This window comes from Cygnus atratus, chromosome 8, assembly GCF_013377495.2.
Source record: "Cygnus atratus isolate AKBS03 ecotype Queensland, Australia chromosome 8, CAtr_DNAZoo_HiC_assembly, whole genome shotgun sequence".
In the NCBI taxonomy this organism is placed as follows: Eukaryota; Metazoa; Chordata; class Aves; order Anseriformes; family Anatidae; genus Cygnus; species Cygnus atratus.
The window spans coordinates 5,455,749-5,467,833 of record NC_066369.1 but is presented as its reverse complement, the minus strand read 5'-3'; the positions used below and the strand labels follow the sequence as shown (position 1 = coordinate 5,467,833).

Here is a 12,085-nt window from a genome sequence, read left to right as displayed (position 1 = left end):
GTTGCTATTATTTTTTCTGAGTTCGAATTTGTTCATTAGGCTTTAATGACAAATGCCCTCCTGGCCTTGGTTAGTGGAGCAGTTTACTTTTTTAACCTATGTATCAAAACAAAAACCCCATACACTTCTCGTGAAACTCATTTTATGCAAATTATTGGGTTTATTTATAACCTTCCTATGTAGTGATTTCTTGAATATTGATACTGGAAGTTAATGAGTTTCTTAATTATTTATTGTCAAGAGTGTTGGGATGCTGAAATCATCAAATGGAGCTCATTCATGTAGTTGTTTGGGATATTTGCTAAAGGGGTAGAAAACCCACAACTCAACAGCAACTGTTAAAAGTCAGATTGATTCATTCCTGTTGGAGGATAGAAAGACATGTCCATTTCTGTTTTGTGATAACAGATCCTCAGAACTAAATGAGGTCATTCTTAACAAAATGGACCCTTCGAGTCTGGGTTTGAAGTTTTGCTTTTGCCCCTCTGAAAGTACTTACCAAAATGACTTTCCCTTGAAGTCATATATAATGCTGAGATGAAACATTAAAAAAAAAAAGGTGATTTTATTTAGATTTTGGCAAAATTTCTGAAAGGCATACGAAACTGTGAAAGTAAACACCAAAACTGAATTGATTTCAGCAGCACTTAGGCAACTAATTCCCTCAGGCTCCTCCAAAAACCTCCATAGTCTACCTGCATTTCCTCCTTTGGGGCTGGCTTATATTTCTTCTGTTTGTTTGCTGTTCAAATGCAAATCAACACTTTTGGAAAGGGTATAATGATGATAATATTTTCTGAGAATGATGGGAAGATGCATCTTTGGCATACGGTATGAGAAGAAACAGTGACTAAAATGATACGTGAGAAGAATTTCTGTTGGTGGTAAATAGGCTGGGCCTCGCGTGCCTGGCCCCGAGTCCTCAGCCAGCATGCTGGGTCTTGGCATGCCTGCTTATCTTTGCATAAAATGCTAGAAAGCCAAAAGTTTTTTTTCCCACACTTTACTGGTTCGTGTAATTCTTTTTTTTTTTTTTTTTGTGGAACAAAATTGACTTGCAGTTAAAGCTTTTTATTTGATTTATTGCAAGTGTTGGCTCACTGTGTACAAGAAGTTACAGTAAAAGTGTTCAAATGTGACAAACTACAAACTGGGCGTGGGTAGTATGTACTCTGTCTCAGCAGCATGTGTAGTCCTAGAGAACATGCACAGGTAAATACAGTTGTCCTTTGATAAGGCACTGAACCAAAACCATCTAGTGTACACCAAAATATCAGTTATCAGATTAGACAGAAAGAAAAAATACATATAAAAAATGCAACTTTTAGTGTCTCTGTAGTTATGTCTGGTGTTGTGTGTGTGCAAGTATTACTGTCTTGATGCCATCTGATCACCCACAAGACTATATTTTTTAATATCATTTATAAGTAGTACAAGAAATGCATAGCAAAAAAGCACATAAAAACCCACAGGCTTTAAATTCCATTGCATACTAATGCAATGCTAAACTGAAGTACAAGAAATGTAGAAAATGTTTCAGCTGAAGATACACATCTTATCTTGATACAACTCGGCATACTCTGAAAAGACAGGTGAGAAGAGGTGCAAACACTATTTGCAATGAAGAGCAATACCTTTTAATTCCCGACAAGCTGATACTTAGGAAGCGCACTCGGGAGGTTGCAAAAGTTTGTGAGGTGTTGGATCAGGCTGTCCTGCACCTGCGGGCAGCTGGCGGGCGCGAGCCCTGTGCAGTGTTGGCTGGAAGAGCCAATGAGCGAGGCGAGCACGGCCTGCACGGCGCTGCCCAGGCGTGCTGCAGGTATCAGGTAGCGCAGGGCGTAGCGGTGCTTCTCGTCATGCAGCACAGCACAGGCTGAGGGAGCTATATAAGCAGCGTAAATTTACAGTTGACAATAATGCCAATTTTTACTTACCTTTCAGAACACGGGAACCTGAAACATGAGGTAAGGATTTGTTTTCATGTGACTTTTGCTTTGTTGATGACATTATTTACTTTGTGCATGTGCTGTTGGAACATGTATGCTTTCTTCTGCCTTTACTAACATATTTCTTTAGAATGGTGGAAAACAGTTATTACATACAAATGTACTATGCTCCAAGCGTGTGTCAAGTTTCAGTTGATATGGCTTAATGCTGAGAACTGGAAGGGGTGGAGATGTATTTATTTTTTTAAATTACAGGAAAAAAAAAACACTTCACAACTGATGTCTAGTTTTTCAGTGTTGCTAGACCAAATTTGGCAGTGGAATTAAGTCTACTCTTCTTTTAAACAGCCAGTTCTGCGGCAGTGAAGTGCTAGTGTCCAAGTCTGCTGCTTCACAGACCTCTGGGCAGTGAAGAACTGGCTGGGCAATTTTTGCCTCTTTATTTAAACATGCGTTTGTCAGAGTTATTCAGTGGCTGTGGAATTTGTCATCTTCAGAGAACGTTAAAATGGACACAGTGGTATATGTAGTGTACCTCAACTTAAACTCAAGAACACTGCTAGTTTTACTGGGTTGTTCTTGCCAGTTACTTGTGCCTCTCCACTGAAGCACAGAAGGGCATAGCAGTTACTTTTTTGTCAGCCAATTCTGACAAAAGAAAGGCAGCACTGTAAGTCTTAGGGTATAATAGTTCCTAGCATCTATTTTACACCAGAAGTTTATGGTAATTTAACTGCTTAAGTGACACACTGGTTATGAACAATGTATGAGGATGTGTGTTCATTTTCTCCATTAGCACTGGTGTTTTGGTGCTATCTCTAAGATCAGTAACGGAATTGAAAGGATGTTACGGCTGACGTGACTGGCGCAGAAGGGTTCATGGTTGGTCACACACAAGGCTGACTCCCCTCATGCCCGCCTACGTTTGAGCTGCTGCAGTGTTGCTGGGGAGGGGAGTCCCAGCACGTGGCACATTCAGTGGCTGGGGGCCTGGGCTGCAGTAGGCCGGGGGGCTGCAGTGAGCACCAGCCTTTACAGCTGGGCTTGCTGGGGTTCCTGGGGTCTGTCAGTGTGAGGACAGAGTGGCCAGGGGGAGCCCAGAGTGAGGAGAGGGGTGCTGGGGCTATGTTACCACAAGAGCCTGTGCTTGCGGCCCTGCAGCCTGGCTGCATGCCCCGAAATGTCTGCTGCCTGCCTGCCTTCCTCATGATTCCCTCAGCCAGTGTCTCGCCAGCTGTACTTCCAGCCACCTGCTGCCGTGTCTTTTATGTCTCTGCCTAGAAATGTCTGCTAAGTAAGGACACTTTTAAATATGAAAATTATGGCATGGTCTGTTAGCTTAAGTCTCCTGGTACTGCAGCTGACAGACAGCACTGGGAAGCCATGGACAGATTGCTTACTGCACCTTGTGGGCCATGTTGCCAAGTATGTAAAGCTAAATAAGGTGAACACAGGTGGCTAGATGAAGAAAATATGTATACTAATTGTAGCTAAGCCCTCAAGACCCTAAGCTTCTCACCCCCAGCGTGATTCTGAAATATTTTCTTTTGTGTAAAGAGACAGCTTCCTTTTGAGAGCTATTGATTTGGTATTGGCTATTGATTTGAGCCAAAATGTTTGAATTAGTTTCATTCTTAAATAATTGCCTGTTTAAATTAATTTTTCAACAAGAGGTAATTTAAGTATAAGTTAGAATTCATGATTCTGGGAAAGATGGATTTTTTTTCATACCAGTAATTAAGTCTACTGGTACTGCAATATATTTAAGGGTATAGAGCATCATTTTCTATCTGGTGCTTCGGTGTATTTGACTTGTGTTGTCACATAATTACTGTATTTTTTTCAGTTCAGTTAAATGACTGCATCTTCCTTGACATTTGCTTTTTCTCTTTACCTCTCATGTGCAAATCTGCATTAATCCTGAAAAGTAATAGTGCCTCAATTTCTAAAAAATGGAGTCAGATATAACTGAGCCATTTATTTTTTTTTAACTTTACCTTCACTTCTTGTAGCAGCAACTCACAATTTTCTTCTTTCCACTGCAGCTGAAAAAAAAAAATCTGCGTCCTTTCTTCGATTGTGAGGTATAGACCAAATAAGTCCAAAGACTCAAGAGTCTGAAAGTTGTTTTTAAACCAAGCTTTTCCTTTTTACCAGCTTGCTATAGGGCTTAGTAATTTGGTTGTGCCTCAGGTTACTGCTTTCTGGCTCGCCTTGGTTGTGCGTCCTGCATCAGCTTATATCAACTGCAAGTAAATCGGAGCAACCTAATTGTTCCCTTTGTTATGCAACGTGCTTTCCCCTGCTTGGTTTGATTAAAAAAAAATAAAAATGCATGAACCTTCATGCAAGCTAGCAGTTACAACAAGTTTGCAAAAGTAGATGATAGTTCATAGATGTGCCTTGTTTCACAGTGATGTTTTCAGGGACCCATATTATATGTCCTGGAGAATAAAGTATATAGAAAAACAAAGCACACAAAAACAAAACAACAGCAATAACAACATCAAAAAATCAACCTCATCATTAAAAAAAAAAGTCTCATTCTTGTTAGTGTTTCTGATTTTATGCAGCTCTACTTATCCAAATTTAAAAGAAAGAGGGAGGGGAGTTACTAAACACATTTAAGTACTTGCGCAGAAAATTAAGAATTGTCTAGGAAATTCCACATACCTTAAGTACAGAGCAGGAACAGTGAAAGTTTCTACCTTATTAAAGCAAGAGAAGAAGAGAAGCAGCCTCACTACTACTGTGTTTATGGACGTTATCTGGGTCAGATGTTACCAAACTGTGTATTTTTCTATTATCATATCCGTAAATGATTTTTTAAAAAGTGCTTAGTATCCAAAGGAATTGATACGTGAATAAACCCTCTGTGGATTAAGAATCTTTTGAGCATCGTGTCAGGAAAAAATAGGATGTATGAATAAACTTTCTGCATTACTAAGAATAATTTTCAAAGTATGATATTTCTACCAGATAAAGATAATTGTGGTGATGGTGGTGAGGGGAAATAACTTAAGATAACCATCTTTGCCTAGTAGATTGTGGGAACGAAAGGAGCTTAATATGCCTTTGTGAAAACAAGTTTATTCATATCCTTAATTTGTGTTTTTGCTATTCAGAAACGAACGAATGGAATTAGAAGAAACTCCAGACACGTGGACCCAGGTTTGTGTCATGACTTTTTAATAGTTAAACATTAAATAAAAAGAGCAAGAAAACAGTAACTCACTTCATCAAGTTGCATTATGATTGCTATTCTAGTGTATGCAATGTTGAGAACTTTCTTTATTGCTAAAGTGAAGGTATAAAGCAATTTCTGTGTTAGCGATTTCAAAGATATGGCCTATTTTTTTCTTGTTTTCTTGAAGCAGTGCTTCACTTCTGTCTGAACAATGAAATGCCTCTAGGCTTTTGGTTAACTTGACACACCTACTGTACTCTGCAATTAAAAGAGGTGATGAAAAGGAGACTTGCTTACAAAGCTTAGGTTCTGATCTGCAGAGTTGTGGATATTCTCAACTCTTTACTGTATTGGTGCTTAGTGCTTAGCTCTATTGGATATGAGTTGCTCTTCTAAAAGACATAAACCAATTGTAGTTTAATATAGAATTTGTGATTTTAGTTTTTGTTAGTATAGAATAGATATTTTTGTGGAATCATGGCAGCAGCAACCCTTAAGAAAATTAAATGCTTGCTTATAGATTGTGTACTCAAGCGGGTGAACGTTTCCTCTGGAGACCCATTATATGCCTGAATAAAATACGCAATGTTTTTTGGTGTAACTGTGTGATATTTTCAGTATCATTTTTTACAGTAATTACATTTTTGTACTTCATAGGTTTCTTGTATAGTGTAATTACTGGAGATTTGTTATGCAGATACTATTTGGAAAGAACCTAAGCTGTAGATTATTAAAGATTTCTGGGTCTGGACACCTGAGAATAGTTGAGTCAAATATTAAACAGAATGGCAAGTTGATAATACATTATAGCCTGGCAGAGCTAAGCAGTTTTGAAAAAGTAAGAATGCTAGTTGTGCCACTAGCATTGCAGCTGCCTTGGCTTGGGAAGTCTAAATGTTGTAACTAGCTGAATCAGACCACACCTTTCTTACGCATGTACTTTTGAGGTGTTTTGGACTGTGTATTGTCACTTTGTTCCCTCTAGTTTAAAAAAAAAAAAAAAAAAAAAAAAAAAGCTTCATGATGCCCCTAAGTTCTTTGTGTTGTTGGTTGAAATTCTTAAAGAAGAAGAAAAAGTGAGCACCCAATAACTCTAAAACTTAGTGTTTCCTCTGCTGGCTATACTAAGAATATCAAGAAAATAATTTGGAAGAGGATGAAAATACTTGTTCCAAATGGAACTGAGTTCTTTAATTCAGTCATATATAGTGCTGTCAACTATAGTGTATGCTTGCAGAATAGTCCTTACAGGTCTAGATCTTTAAACATGTCTAATATTAGGCTTTGAAAAGGTTAGGTAATTTTGTCTTTGAGAAGTTTTCAAATATACTGGTGGTTTTACTTATTGTTGAAGTCTGGTAGAAATATTTACATGATCTTTATATACAAAGATACTTTTTAATTAGCTTTTATTGAAGACTAAGTACCATTCAAATCACTGGGGTCGTTGAATTAAACAGATTCTTAAGAGCTTTATGAAACTAATGTCTGAATTATGCATTTGCTCCTCCCTGTCCCTTTACCTGTACAGAATAGTACTGTGAGTTCTTGAGGGTAGTCTTAATGAGTAAAGTTCTTGGTCCCGAGTTTATTTCTGAAAGCCAATAGAAATGCAGAACATGTGCATTGTGTTTACCTCATTTAGAGATACTATTGCAGAAGACTATTACAGAATTGCTTTTGACATTATTCATTTTTAATGAAAAAAATTACATACTAACACTCCATATGTATACTTTGACAGTTTTCAGATTAAGTGAACTTTTTAATTTGTATTTTGTCAGCATATGTGTTCTGAGGCCTGCTATAACTTGGTGGAGATAACAGACACGAATGTGTTTGGTAATCTCTTGGCAACTCCTTTGAATATTCTAAATAATACTACTCATCAGATATCATGTTGTTTTGAGAGACAGAAGGTGCCATCCAGAGAGCAGCACTTCTTTTAAAAGATCAGTTATTTTGGGCATACATTGCTGCATAGACCCTAAGATCTTTTCAAGACAACTGTCACATAAATCTCTAGAAATCATAGCACCATGGTGATCTTTTTGCTGAGAGCAGTAGTCAGTTATAGATACTGTTTAAGGTCTTAATGTACTGCCTTATTATTGTTGTTACCATTTCATATGTACATAAAGAGGAAAGTTTGTTGCCTGGACTGGTGTCTGTGTAAGAGGTCTAACATGCTGCTGGTAACCATATTTCATGTCATGGTACTGAAGCATCAGTACTAATTTAGGAAAGCAGGCATTTGCTGTGAATCAATTGCAGGCACCTGCAGTACCTTAAGATGATGGAGTTTATCAGCAGTAAATAAAATTGTTGTGGGCAGCAAGTATTTTTACACAATCTTTTCAGCATCGTGTTCTTGCCTGGTGTCTTTGACTAGTTTAGTAATGAATAATGAATACAAGGAGGTTTGGCACAGTCAAGTTCATGTGTTATGGTTGTCTTTTTAGCTTTATTACAGACAAATCCAACTTCTACTGACACCATTTAGTCCTGAATGGAGGGGAAAAAGAATTGAGAAGTACTGTGAGTAAAGATAGTCTAAAAGAAGCAGTTGTTAACATGAGGATAGTGGGTTAAAGTATCTTCTGCTGATAAAGTTTCAACTAACTAGCTGAAGTACCCTAAAAGCAGTAAATTGTTCATGGCCGTATCATTTTTTTGATGTTTGGTTATAAGTGGCAGTTTCCTCCTTGAGATATGCTTTTTCTTCTTTGTGTTGAGTAATAAGGAAACATAGAAGGAAGAGTGATTAATGATGGGAATGCAGAGAATTTCCTGGGAAATGAAAGAGCTGTGAGAAAAGAAATAAGTGCAGAAACAGTGCTGATAGATATTTTCTTTTGCTTTCCAATTTGTTTTCTGTCTCTTCTATATGGCATGTGTTGTGACTTCACCATGTGGTCCAGTTGTACATGGCCTGAACTGGTCCATCTACGTTTTAGGGGAGCCAGGTTTTGGAGAAACTTCCTTTGGATTAATTGGCAGATGATAAAAGCCAATGAGTGAATGAACCTGTAAATGCATCTGCATCTCTAAAACTAGAAAGAACTTAGTCCTGCATTTGTGTTTTACTGTGGAACTACACAATTCTGCATAAATATGTTTGAGAAGTGATTAGATTGATGTCAGATTTTGCCTGGAATAGGCATGTGGAATGATAATTATATATAAGGTTTTCCTAATGTAAGGGATCTCATGAAAGCTTTTATACATGTTTAATTTTAAGCATGTGATTTGCACTGCTGATCTGAATGACAAATGGACCATTCATATGTATAGTCGTAAGCATAGATTTAAGGTTTTGTGTGTTTTTCTTGAGAAGAATGATGCAACCTGACATGTTTTTAATAGCAGTCATTTTGTATGCATTTTAATAAGAGTAAATTTTTTTCTCAGCTATTGAAATAATATACTGTATGTTTGCTGTCTTTTTATTTTTAAGGGTGTAAAGAGTCTAAATATAATAGATTCACAGTTTGGGGATTTTAAAACTAGTTTTACCCTAAACACTTGTGCTAATATAAACATTGGAACTTTAATCTCTAAAAGTGTGAAAGCATATTTCATATCAGAAGGATAAACGTGGTAAAAATAGAACACTATAGAAGCCTTGTACTCAAGATTCAGTGCAGATTAAACTCAAAATCTGATCTGTGAAATAATGTCATTGAGCATGTTCTGACTTCTTAAATACCTAATTTCTTTGTAAGCATGGATTAAAACTTAGAAAACCTCTGTTCTGAACTAAGGGACAGAAGCAGCAGGCTTCTTGAAATAAACTGAAATACTGACTGAATCTTGTAGGGTGGAGACTGTTAACAAGTAATATATGCAATGGCATGTATATTGCTGTTGGGTGAAGTTGTTCAGTCTGAGAGTTCAAAGTTCAAGCAGTAATTTTAAAAAGAGGTATTTATATTTCTGGTTGGTGTCTGGTCTGTACTTGCTTTGTGAAGCAATTCTTTATTATTGATTTTACACAGATCATAATGAAAAGAATCTGAAGGGAATAGCTGGGTTTATGGCCTAGAGCATATATATTAAAAAAAATGCAGCAAGAAGTACAGTACTGGAGATTTTAATTAGGTGTGGTGGGAAGTGAGCTACTGTGTTCTTTGTACTTGGTTGCAGTTGGGTTGTGAAACCTTCTAACTAGGTTGTATTATTATGTGTTTGATTACTAAACAGTGAAACAATATTCAGACATTTGTGTGTTGTGATAATGATTGTATCTAGTCTTCGTTGTAAAAAGCTAGTAGTAAAATACAGGTGGGTTAAATTTACTTTCCAGCTAAGAATATTGGATCGTGAGATATTTCAACAAATTCTGATGCTGCGTGCTCTGTGACAGTCAAGTTTAACTCTAATTTTGGTTTCGGTGCCAGTCCAAGCGTATGTCCAGCCTAAAGCAAAATCTGGTCCAAATTCAAATGCCAGAATATCCCAACCTGCGATTAATTCTTTGCCAAGCATGTAGCTGTTCCATACAAACCTACCCTTTTTAACTGAAAATTTGAAGCAGATCTCTGATTTTCTGATGAGCTATCGAGACAAGGCTTTGATAGTCCTGATTGATTGTTGCCTTTCCTTGTTCATCCCAAACATACAGAGAATATCCAGTTTCATAAATAAGAAAAATAGCCTTCTGCAACATTAAGCTCAGTGCTGAAAAACTGGTGTTCAGGAATTTATTTCTTCTCAGCAATGAGGGTAGTTCCCTGTGATCCTGGCCAGATCTCTTGTGGCCTATTGCTGACTGACCATTAATATCATTTTTGAGGAGAGCAATTTATACTGTTTTTAAGCCGCAGAAAAAGGTCTCCCCAAACCACAAGCCAGCGTTAAGCCCCCAGTATTTAGCTTTCTCATGAGCAAGTGAGGAGCTGACTGAAGTCACTAAAAGTATCTCTGTATTACCACTGTCTTCATCAAGATGGATGACACCGAGGCCATGTTTTTTCTTTACTGCAAGAGTTCCTATGTATAGAGTCAAGAAATACATTGATAGGTATGAGGCGTTAGATAATGTAGGTTAACAATTGTTTTCCTGTCAATAGAATGTGGGCGTGGATACCAATCCCCTTGTTAACAGTTCTTGCCTCTCCTTTCAGACGGAGCAGAGCAAACTATTACAGGCGATATGTTTCTGCATCTTCCTTCAGGACCTTACTCAGAGTCCTGCAGGCATATTTCTTTCTATATTACATATCTTCGGAAAGGTTGTGGGACAGTCTTCCTGACAGCATAGGCTGAAGTGCTACAGTGCATAAGACATTCTTTTCAGCTTTAGATATTGTTTACATTGAACATAAACATGAGTTTTGATGGCTAGTTATAAATGTGTATATGAAGGAGCAGCTGACTGTAAATGAACTCGAGAGAAGCCTGAAGGAATACTGAAAGAAAGACGTTTCACAAAACTTGCTTTGGTGATGGAGTTGGTGGTTTGACAAGTCTGAGGTCTTCTGTACTGCTTACTGTTAAGAGAAACTGTAAGGTTCACGATAATGAAACATTTATTGCATCCTGTAACTGAGGAGGAGACTTGGACACTGCTGCATGCAGACTAGCCATAAGGACCTGTTTGTTAGGTCCTTTCGATTTAGCTTTTGAATTTCTATATTATAGGTGAAAACGTAGCCTATATGGCTTATAAAAATAAAGGAAAAACAAGCAACACACCAATAAGTAGTTTAGACTTGAAGGAACTCAAACTTTTACTTCTCTGGGAGCTAGTGTCCAGTAACTAACAATTATGTCCAAGTATGTAGAGTTCTGCATGTTTTCCCTAGAGATAATGCTGCAGTGTTTGCGGAGTGTCATATTTCCTAAGTTGCTGAAGACTTCTCTGAAATGTTCTACTGTAATGTAAGCTATAAAACCTAAAATGAACTTTGATTATATATACGTAACACATGCTTAACAATTACGGGTGTTTTATTGGGTTTTGGATGCTTCTCCTTTCCATACGCAGCACCTAAACGTTTTATTCAAGGTGCATTAAAGTATACAGTGTGTGTCTCTAGGAATCTGTGTGAACCAGATGAGTCTCAGGTAAGAACGGGTTTAGCAGGGCAGCTAGGATTTCTCTTGCTGCAGAAGAAGGACTCCATGCTCCAGGAAGGCAGGCAGGCAATGCTTCTTGCCAAGAAAAGTGTAATTCTGAATGTTCTGGAGTGGTTCAAGGAATTGGATTGCAGCTGTAATTTGAGCAACTTTTAGTATTGACTGCTGTGTTTTGACATGTTCTGCATCATGTGGCTGGGACAGCATGGGGGGTTCAAGATCAGATTCAGTTAATTTCTTTGAGGTCACCGGATTCTTAGGAGCAGTTGAGAGTACAGCCCCCTGCAGGTGGATCTTAGCAGCAGTGAATTCAAAGATTCCTTGAACTCTGACTTAATTTGTGAGATTGAATTAAGTCTTTATCCCACATCTTAAGGAAAGTATCTTACATTTAGGTGCTCTGCCTTTGTGCTGCAGCACTAATGCCATTTGCTGAGCTATTGTTGTTTCCCAAGATAATGTATTCATCTTTGTTGTGATACAAGAAAGAACATGTCTAATGTTTTGCACCAAGAAATTTTCCACTAATGCATTTCTGGGAGGTGAAGTAGAGTTTTGTCTTCCAATGAAGCATTTCAAATGCAGTTTAATGAATTTTATTTGGGTTGTTATATTTTAAATTGAAATGATTTTTACATTCCTGTTGGGGCAAGGTATTTTGAAAAGTGCCTGTCCCTTTGGCATCTCAGCAGTGTGCTAACATTCGGAGAAGAACATAGCCTTTAGCCTTTTCTTTTAATTAAACATCAGAAGACCCAGATGCCAAAGGGTAAAATATATTTATTTTTTGAACTCTTTCATCCTTGCCCAGTTGGATTGCAAGATTAGTTTGTAGTTGAGTAATTTAGACTCTTTTGTCTTATTGGAT

General features: G+C 37.6%; 1 protein-coding gene across 5 annotated transcripts in view; it reads left to right on the top strand.

The window, feature by feature from the left end:
• The window catches only part of VAV3 (vav guanine nucleotide exchange factor 3), a 192,485-nt gene that overhangs the window by 131,336 nt on the left and 49,064 nt on the right, over positions 1–12,085 (top strand). For all 5 annotated transcript variants that reach the window (XM_035537549.2, XM_035537548.2, XM_035537552.2 and 2 more), the window contains exons 18-19: positions 1,945–1,967; positions 5,075–5,120. In XM_035537549.2, coding sequence (XP_035393442.1) covers positions 1,945–1,967; positions 5,075–5,120 — 69 coding nt within the window. The remainder of the gene's footprint in view (positions 1–1,944; positions 1,968–5,074; positions 5,121–12,085) is intronic.